The 10,969-nt window shown below is 36.3% G+C and overlaps 1 protein-coding gene across 1 annotated transcript in view; it reads left to right on the top strand.

Annotated features, from left to right (window-relative positions):
* Window positions 1-10,969, top strand: part of POU6F2 (POU class 6 homeobox 2) — a 248,070-nt gene that overhangs the window by 187,956 nt on the left and 49,145 nt on the right. Inside the window, exon 5 of the mRNA XM_031060864.1 lies at window positions 7,412-7,558. Coding sequence (XP_030916724.1) covers window positions 7,412-7,558 — 147 coding nt within the window. The remainder of the gene's footprint in view (window positions 1-7,411; window positions 7,559-10,969) is intronic.

The raw sequence follows: 10,969 nt of genomic DNA on the forward strand, positions 1-10,969 counted from the left end.
GACAAACACAGGAACCAAGAAACTAACCAATGTGAAATGAACTGTGTTGCAGCCCCTTTCAAAAAGTTTAGAGGGCACTTTTTTGCTTTCATTCTTGCAACACACGGGAACTACTTCAGAAAACTAGAGAATACAGATAACTTTTTCTGTACTCATTCCTCTTTTATAAGTACTGATACAATTTATGATTATTAGAGATGCCAAATTTAATTTAGATGTTTTTTGTTTGGAGTACATATGCGTCATGCATGAAAGAAACAGTTTCAGATATTTTAAAAACTATGTAAACACAAAAGTAACTCAGAAAAAATCAGATAAAACCAAATAAATCAGACAAAACCAAGATGCCTTTGTTTAACTGAAGTCTTGTTCAGTAGGTGCCATCTTAAATAGATCTGGAACATTTCAAACTTGTAAGTTGTAAATGTGGATAGTCAGGAACCTACAAGACAGGAGTCTAGGATTAGTCTGTAAGTACTGACCTGCTGCTAAAGCGGTCAGTCATCTGCATTTTGTAGTTATTTGCATTGAAAGATATTAAATATGCTTAAAAATATCCACTTTCTCTTTTTATAAACATATAAGACCCAGCCTCAGACATGCTGACACCTTCAATTTAATGTTGTAGGATTAGGCCCAATGAGGATTGCTTTCTTCTAGTTTCCTCTCCTCTCTTTTCTATCTGTGACTAATATAGAAGAAACTGAAGTGGCTAGGGTGGTGTCTGCTCACTCTTAGCCTGATGTGCTCTTCCTTATTCATGTCTCCATTAGTTTGGTCTGAGACCTGAGAATGATGTCCGCTCTTTATTTGCTTTGCCACATCTCTATAAGAAATATACCCTTTTAATTTTGCAAATTGTTATTGCAGTTTTCAGACTGGTTCAAATTTGACCAGCAGCACCTTGTTTACAAAGATATTTCTAGAAATTTTGTTCATCCTCTTCTATCCATGTCATATCAAGGCTCACATGAGCACTGCATACTTCCAATCACCTCAGGTCGCGTCACTTTGCATTGAATCAAGTCACGTCGCATCAGCGATACCACTATCAGTACTTATTTCTGATAGAAAATTCAGCATAGATTTAGACAGCAAATAGCTCAACCACAATAAATGCATATAATGAGCAGACTAAGTATCTGTGAGAACCAGATATTTTAAGTGTCTCTGTCAAGTCAGTGCTTTCAGATATTTCAATATCCTTGTCTCTACACTGTATGCTGCACATAAATTTCTGATCCATGTGCATATACTAAAATGTCTACCTAAGCAGCCTATTTAGAACTCTTACCCTCTACAACCATTTGCAAATTTAGATCTGTGCACTTTTGAAATAAGCAGACATTGCTGGATGGGTCTGGGTAGTATAACTAAATTGTACATTTTGTAGGTTGATCATATCACAACAGTGTACAAAAACTAAATGTTGACAGATTTAATTTTTTTTTTCATAATTTGGGATTTGCCTGCTGGGTGTATTTTCAAATAGTTATGCATGATTAGGCTCTATGACAGCCATTTTATCAGACATTTTACCCTGATGTTCATTTACAAAAGTTAAATGTTGCAATTATCCTATTATGTAAACAAAAAAGGAGGGTGGGAGGGACGGAGGGAGGGAAAGATCAACATTAAAAAAATAATCTAACTGATAAGTACAAAACCAGGCAGAGTTTCCAAAATGCTTGCTCATGGCATCTGTTTGGATGAAATTAACACCTTTTGGTTTATGTTGCCTGTGTATTCTCTCTTGACTTTCTTGGGATTTGCATGTTCACAATATTTTTCAAAATTTGACTGAATTTTACTTAAAATCCTAAAAATAAATTAAATTGACAGAGCTCACTCATCCACAATTCTATGTAAGTGATAAGTGATGATCTTGTTGATTATTATGATCAATTTGTTTTGTTCCTATTGCTGTCATACCTAGGTGCTTTCCAAGGATTCAATTGAAGTAGACTTTCCAGAGTGTTTTTTTTAATTCCTTCAGGGACCATGAGATTTTATGTAAATTCAGGGAGTTATCAACTGATCCCAGGTATATATACATATTGAAAACAATTAGGAATATATGCATTAACACTAGGTAAAGAATTTGCCCAAAGAGCTAATGGGGACTTTCAGGGCTCATTGCACTTCTGTCTCAATTCACTCATGTTTAGAAACCAAGCATAGGGGTATCTAACTTGAAATGCTCTGCTTCTATGTCATCAAGGTATTGAAAATACTTGAGTATTGTTGTTGCAAGATATGGTTTCCAGTTACTGCTGTGCAGTGGTGTGGAGGGTTAGCAATGCCCACCCAGCCACTCACTCACTGCCTCAGTGGTGTGAGAGAGGAAGCAGGATGAGAAAACTCATGGGTCAAGATGGACTGCTTGCCAATCAGTGTTGAGGGCAAAACAGATTCAACCTGAGGATAATCAACTTTAATATAGTGCCAATTAAATGAGGAACAAAGACATGTACTAAAAAACCTTTTCTCCCCATTCTCCTGGACTTCACTCTTTCACTCCTGACTTTTCTACCCACTCTCAATGGGGAGCTATAGTCAGTCCTTAATAGTTCCCCTCTTTTGGTCCTTTCTCTTCACATTTTCCCCCTGCTCCTGCACTGGCACCCCAGGGATCACAGTTCTTGCCAGGAAATATCCATATGCCTATTCCAGGGTCCTCCAAGGGCTACAGTGGGGACTCTTTCACTGTTGTGGGACAACTCTTTCTCCTTTCTCTGACCTTGCTGTTCCCTTTGTTTTGTTCACTCTGGTTTTTTTATCCTTCTCCTCTGCAGCTGATCCACTACCAAAACCTTTCCATCTACACCCAATACAGATGATAATGTTAGTCACTGTAACAAAGATGTTATCAGAATATCCTCAGGAGCCTGTGCTCAGTATGAAACAGTCTTTTCCCTTAAGGTCCAGTGCTACTACCCAAAATTTGTCTCACGAGCCACTGAGAAAAAAATGGGAATAAATCCCACTATATTTTAACCTGTAATTCTTTCATCAGCTAAATACAATAGAATTCAGATAGATTCTTGTCTAAAAATTCCTACAAAAGCACATGCTATGCTGATAATAAAAATTCATTTCTGTGAATAAAATTTTCACTCATTATGGGTAGAAAAGAAAAATGTCATGTGTTTCTGACTGAGAGCCATTGCTGAATTCTTCTCAACTATTATATTTGTTTTCCCTTGAAAAGCATTGGTTTTAGCAAATAATCTTAGCAGCTAATCTAGTAGTGTGATGCTCCCTACAGAAGAGTTTGTCAGAGAACATGAGACTGAGGATCTGTTGGTCCCTAACCAAATATAATACTTTTGTACACTAATTCAATCTCTAGGAGATATCCAGAAATGTGATTTTTAACAGTCCTTCTGAAAAACACTAATACTATTTTATAAAATGAAGTTATGCCTGAAGTTACTCTGCAATATGTCCTTCAAATTCTCCATTGCTGCACTCAGATAGCAGCCTCCTCCACAAGTGCTTTAGAAAACACACAAGATTTATATACTGGCATGGCATAAAGTGACATTACCTTTCAGGTTACATGCCCATTTTTTCATGTGGTGCTCTGGCATCCTGAAATGTCTTGACTTTTCCCTAGTAGAACTGTTTGCTTTTTTCTTTATATTTGTTGACTGAATTATATTGTAATGACTAAAACTGGCTCTTTGATTTCCAGACCAGGAGACTGAAAGCTCAGTAGGACATGCCTTTTATAAAGAAAAGCGCCTAACTACTGTGTAGGTTATCAAATCTGATCGTATTCAACAATAGGTGAATGCTTGGTCAGTTTCTCACAGCAACTCCAATGAAATGCTAAGTTAGTTTTCCAAATAAAGAGGAAGATTATATTATTTCAAAAGAAAAAGTATTTGTGGCTCTCAAGAAAACTGCTTGCAGCATTGACTCTAACACACTTTTCTTCAAATTGGTTTTTTTTGAAGACTATGTGTTAATCATAGAAACATTCACTTCGCATGGCACAGTTTTAGGATCTTGTTAGTGCCTCTTTCATTCACCAGAATTTCTCAGATTTGTTTTATTTGTGTGAATTCTGTTTGTCACACTGGAATGTCTTCTGTATTTACTGACTTAAAGTAGACAATTTTCATGTGCTTTACCTTTAATAATTCAGCTTTGGAAATTCAGAAAATGTACTAAATCTACTCAGTTATTGAAGATTCTTCCTCATAAAATTTGCTTCTCATATAATCATGTTAGTAGCAGAAGTGTCATGAAGAGGGCCAGTCTGTCACTTTAAACAAAGATTACTATTATCTACTGTTATGGCTGGTGGTTTGAGTTGGAGAAGAGATTTGGGCACTGGAATCAACAGCTCCAAATACCTCAACCTTCCAAATTAAATCATTATTTAAATACAGAAACAAAATAGGAAGAGCTCTTTGTGGGATTTTTCACAATATTTCCAATATTTCCAACATGCATTCTTAGGGATCCAACCTTCACTGAGAAATTGCATAAACCTCTCAAGTTAGAGATCTTATTTTTTGAATAAAAGAAAGATTCAATGTGTTATCTTGGTGTCCAGACATAATGAAATGAGATGTATTTCTTCATCCCCAGTTTGCACACAGGATAAAAGGGGTCAATTGAATAGAGCGTAACTTGAAGTCAACACTCAAAGAAAAATGCATCCCCTCCTTTTTAATCAGACTTATGAATAGATAGGGCTGGTTTCATATGCACTTTGAAGTCTCTTACCCTGCGATTTGGCCCGTTCCCTGTATTTTTTCCTGGAACGTGGTACTATTCAGGGTACCTATGAATATCACAGCCTCTACCATCATTTTTAATAAGTAGCTTATCTCTGTGATGCAACTAAAAGCAATCCTGAGTGTCTCCAGGGTTTGTTGTAATTAAATTTTATTGTTGTATTTGAAAAGGTACACTTTTTGAAAACTGGTGCAAGAAAAATGGAAAAGAGATTCTAGAAGGTGATAGTCTGATTTTTAGAAGGTTTTAACCCTTTGTAGTTTCCAGATTCACAAAGCTTGTTTATGCTTCCCAAGCAGCTGTTCTTACATGCCTCTAAAGCCCTGAATATAGCAGCTAATGTGGTTTATTAGCTGATGTTGAGAAACTGTCAAAAGATTGTCATGTATACCTGCAGTCAGATGCTCCAGGATCAGAGGTTCAGTAATTTGTGTGTTGCTAATAAGATTGTAGAAGGCCTTTTCTGAAAGTCTTACAGTCTTGCTGCTGCCCCTTTCTTCTCCAAGTATTTACGGCTATAAAAGAATTTCTTCAAGTCCCAGTACTGCCAACGCAGTGCTGTGAAAAAAAGGCAGAGAAAAAAAGGCAGCGTTTGCTAGCTTCTGATTTGGACAGTTAAGAAATGGCACTGTTTTGAGCAGAGAACCAACCAGTTTACTTATATTGTTCTCTGGCATTACACTGCCATGCTCAGGGGCTACCACCCAAATGACTGAAGACTGCATCAGCTACCTTTGCACTCACACCTTTGTGCAGTCAGTGGAATTTCTTGCAGTCTGTATTCAGGGACTGAGCTTCACTTTGGTCATTGTACTGGTTTCAGTTCTCTTCACAGCTCAGCTCATCAGGACTGCTAATCAAGCACGCATTGCAGTTTTCCCCTTTTCTGCTTTATTCCTGCTTGATTTTCGTGCCATGGGGTGCTGTGAACTGCTTTTAGAGATTCATATAACAATTTTTTCCAAATCAAAATATTTCCTCCAAACAATGTCATCTTTTCTGTCTGGCATTGCTACTAATCTTTATTTAGTTATTTACTTTACAATTTCTAGAGGGATTGGATATGCCCAAGGCACCCCTTTAAGCAACACTTTATATCAAGGTTGCATTTATAAATACTTCATGAGAGGCTAATGAATGATTAATAGATGTTTTAATGTATGAGCAATCAATTGTAGATTTTGCAATGTCCAACAGACAAGTAGGTTTCTTATAAGCATAGATTATAACCATATCTGACATCTTCTATTGATGGGCTTCTAAACGTCTATAACATACACACTACTCATATCTGTAACATGCTTAAAACATCTACTAATCACTGATTAATTTTTTATAACCTATTTTGAAGCAGAGCCTGTCTATGGAGTATATCCCTTACCACGGCTTGTGACTCTCCATTTCTAAAAGATAGATAATTTACTGGTCATCTTAGGACTTAGAACTCCTACCAATTTCAGCTCAAACATAATGCTTTCCTGAGTTTAAAAACTCTAGCATTTTCATCTCAGTCTAAGATAAAATGTCCCTAGACTATTATGTCCCTCAGACTTCTGGTTGCTCTACCCTGCTAATGCATATTTTGCAAGTTCTGCTATAATGCAATGATTCTTAGGAGGCAAAGCCACTCTAAAGCATATTTTCGGCCTCTTAAACTCAGTTTGATTGTTCTCAAGACAGCTGTCCAAGTGATGATGGTTCCCAATGTTTTTCGTTTTTTTACTGTCATCCCTGCGTGCTTCGTTCAATGTTTGTCCTTTCTCAGAAAAGGATAAGAAAATAGAAACTTCCCAATAATCCAGTGGAAAAGCCATGTCCAAGACAACTTTTGATTCTGACAGAGGAGAACACATTTTGTATGCTTGATAAGCACAGGAGTTTATAGGACTGCTTCTCCATGGGATTCCCCTAGTCTTTAAGGTGAAAGCCATGACCATGCTCTATGCTTTCTATGGTGCATTCTGGTAGAACTGACTAAAGCAGGCAATACAAATTATTTCCTGAAAATGTATGAGTCCTGGAACTAATCATTCACATTTGAGAAGCAGCATGTGGCTCTAGTATTGTATTTTGCAAATGAATTTTGAATTTTTAGTTGATATCTACTGACGTCACGTACAAGGTTGAGGCTTCTAATGTGATTTATCTAGATATTGAGACGATTATTTAATAATGACAATTAAAAGGATTTGCAGATTTTTCTTGGGTTTGGGGTCATCAGTAAAATAGTTTCTGTTCTGAATATCCCCAAGTAAACATTCCGCTCCCAGTCAAGTGCTAGTCTTTCACTGATTGCTCTTTACAGCAGTACTAAGCTGCTACACCTGTGGCATTAGCAACTTGAGCCTAAAGACACACATCAAGTATAACTTGATTTAAAAAAATAGGAGAGAGAATATAGGGTTAAAAAGGGAATTTTATTCTTCAACATAAACATGGAATTTCCTCTTCCTTTTTTAAAACTACTCATTTTCAAAGCCCCAGAAGTAGGAACCTCTCAAACTTGAGCTCTTGGAGCGGACAATTTCTGCACACAGTTAAGTGGGTAAAAAACATTAAAATAACATAAGAGTTATTGTGCTATCACTTTTATATTATCCAGTTAGTATTACATGTTTATCCTGGGTTTTATCATTATATTGTATTCCTTTTTTTTCAGCTGGTTAATAATCCACTAGCAAGTCAAGCAGCAGCAGCTGCAGCAGCAGCAGCCATGGGCTCAATAGCAAACTCCCAGGCCTTTGGAAACGCCCTCTCCAGTCTTCAGGGGGTCACAGGCCAGCTCGTCACTAATGCACAAGGACAGGTGAGTAGAAGATAGAGCAAACAGTGAATTCTGATGGCAGGCTGATCTTGGGACAAAAATCAGTTCCGCTTGTATGACAGCAATTTAAAAGTGCACATGTTGAAGATAAATAAATATTGATTTGTGAGACAAGGTAAGGAAATGGAAGGTCTGAGAAATAGGGAGAAGTTAGGCACTCTTAAAGAGTGTTTTCAAGCTAGAAAAGGCTAAGGGTTTGTTTTAGTTATCAGCCCTTTATTTGTTTGTTTTATTTATCATCCCTTTAAAAATATCGTAGTGCAATACCATGCACTACTATTTAACCATTTTAAAAGTCCAGCAACCCTGTGATTTTTAACAAAGATACCATCTGTCTTCTTCCACTTACATAAGCCTAATAACAGACACCTTTACTGAAGTGGTACGGTGCTTCACTTTTTTGCATTTCTGTGGCATTTTTTTATGATGTCATTTCTTAAAAGGCATTAAATGTTTCTAGTAAAGGAAAAGAAATTGTAATGAAGTATCAGGGATGGAGTTATCTGAGTGGCTTCCTCATTTGTTTATTAACTACGTTAAGCAATTTGCAATTACTATGCCAGCCTGTAAATGCAAATAGGAGAGATTATTTTGGTTCAAAGAAAATTTTCCAAACAGGAACTTGAATATTGTTTAAGAGTTAGTGTGTCTAAGAGAGAGATTGTGCATTACCTACATTATGGAGCTGTTTATTTGTTAAAACTATTTCAGTTTCACTCTTAGTATGATGCAGAAACATATGCATCTGAATTCATATATATAAAAATAATCCTTTTGATACACCATGTTTAAGGTGCTTTCAGATAGTGACCACTTTCATTCTTTATTGCATTTATTAGGACTAAAATTAATACAACGCTTTGTTTCTCTGCAACTGATCTGTCAATATAACTGGTAATTGAGTAATTTGAATGTCATTATTCTAAATTCTACAAATTGGGCATACAGTGATACCCACAGTGTTTTTGTGGATGTTAGACTCTGAAAAACATTTATTGAAATGATGCAGCTTGGATGATACGTGAATCTAAAATTTAGTTTCTACTCTTACTGTTTACTAGTGAGGAGGATAAAAAAGAAAGGGCAGCTCTTCTCCTGGCTATTTTCTGCTAGTTAATCGGAAAAAGAGTGAGTTTTTTTATTTTGGCCCATCAAAAAATAAAATTCAACACTTTATAGGACCTCCCCTGGTTTTTTTTAAACAGGGCACATAAACAAAGATGCTTCCTGAGCTTCACTAGCACCATCCAAGTCCCAGGGAAAAAAAATGCTGACCTTGTTATATTTACTGGGTGGGTGCAGAATTGTTCCATCACTACCCCGAGGGTTGAACGATGGAGCTTGTCAAAGTGAGGCCTTATCTAATGAATCATCTTATCGCAGGTGCACACCACACATATTAAAGGAGGATTGTATGAACAATGTGCCCTCTACAATAACCTCTCAATGTCTACTTTAACCCTTGTTTCAATCCCTTTTCATCAAAGGATCATTTTATGCAGCCAGCTTTAAATGGAGGCTCTCAAAAGCCTATTAAGATTTTTGGAGGGATGGGGTATTGGTTTGGGAGAAAAGTTGGTTATAATACCTATAACTCATAGTCAGATCAGCTCCATCATAGAGCCTGCTTTTTTCTATCTCCTCTGTGCTCCAGAAATGGTTCACAGTCGCCACTTACATATGAAGCCCTTGACACCAAAGATGTTCATCATAAGAACTGAAGTTATGAATGTAGACTAATTTCTTTATAGCTTTTCCTTTACATATTCTCCACAGAAAATATAATCTATGTGTGACTATTCATTGTATCCTTAAAAAAAACCCACTACTAAGAAGATATCACTGAATGAAAGTTTCATTCAGGCTGAGTCTGTTTATTCCAGACATAATGTAAAGTCCAATAATTCCACAGGTTGCAGAAAAAGAGAAAGGAAAGGAATAATCTTCCCAATTGTCAGAATAAAATTGCAGCATCTAGCTATCTGCCTTGGTCTTTTAAATAAGGGTTTTCTTTTTATTACTTGTTTTTGCAAATGTTCCTTGGTTTATAATCAGTACTGCAGACCTTGCCACAATACAGATAGATATTGATAGTAAGTGTATAATATAGCATGCAGTTTTATAATATTCAGCATGAACTCATATTACTTAGAGACCACTTCTCAGGCTGCCTTAAAACAGGACTATTCAGTATAATTAATCTACATTCCAGAAATTAAATCACATTCCCTTCAAATTAATAGAATTATAGCACCTAACCAAGAGCTACAAGACATTTCTTCAAAATTGGGAGCGTAAAGGAGTAGTAATTTGAAATGTTCCATTTCTGAATAATCTGCTTGGAGTCACTAAAGAGCCAGATTTGCACCACACGTTAAGAATTCTGCCCTTTGAAAATTTTCCCTTTCAAGGAATCACAAGCATGATACCCAAAACTCACTCCTGCAAATATAAAGCTGAATGAGTTACTGGAATGTTGATATGTGCAGTCTTTGTAATTACACGCTGTTTCTGTTACAGAAATTCAGGACTTGTAAATGTCCATCTGTCTAGCTAAATATATGGTGATCAGTAATCCCTGGAGACATTAAGCTCTAGGTCAAATCCAAGATCCTATGCCAAATTTAAGGGAAATGATCCTTTAAATGACATATGGCATGGCCTTAATTCCCAATAGTCTAGGAGTTCTTACAATTACAGTAAAAAATCATATATACTAACAATAGCTTATATAACATATTTTTATTTAATTAATTATTGAATTCAAAGTTATGGCATGTTTATTTATTTTTCATCTTTTGCTTTGGATGGCAATATAAACTGTAACACCAGAGTTTCCCAAGACCAAGCCAAGAGATTTAATCCATTGAAACAATATGATTAGATCACCTGATTAATTTGATATAGTACGCGTAGAGGACTCTAAATCAAATTTTCATTTTCAGAGGCATATTATGAAGAGCTATCGGCCCATGTAACACTGCTTGCATTCTGTTTGCCCTCAGCACTTTCCAGGAAGTGTTTGCAGCACTGGGCTTTCATATCTTAAATTTAACAGCTAGGGTAGCAGTTTTGCCAAATTGCACCCTGTCAGTAGATTTCAAAGAGAAACTGTCTACCTACTCAGCTTCAGCTTGCCTTGCAGTAGGACCCTAGTGCCATTGCTGCCCTTGGATTCTTCAGAGGTTTAACCCAATATATCTCTTTTTTATGCTGGTTTTGCAAATGAAATAAAAAATCAGGACTTTTGTGCTGGTTTTGCTATGTTTATTAAGTATGTGAAATGTGCACTTTGGCAGTTGTCATAATATTTGTAAGGAAATGAGACACAGAAATATGAAAGCAAGGTTGATGAATATGGTTTCTTAATTATCATCAGTTGCATTCATATAT

This window comes from Geospiza fortis, unplaced genomic scaffold (assembly GCF_000277835.1).
Source record: "Geospiza fortis unplaced genomic scaffold, GeoFor_1.0 scaffold265, whole genome shotgun sequence".
NCBI lineage: Eukaryota > Metazoa > Chordata > Aves > Passeriformes > Thraupidae > Geospiza > Geospiza fortis.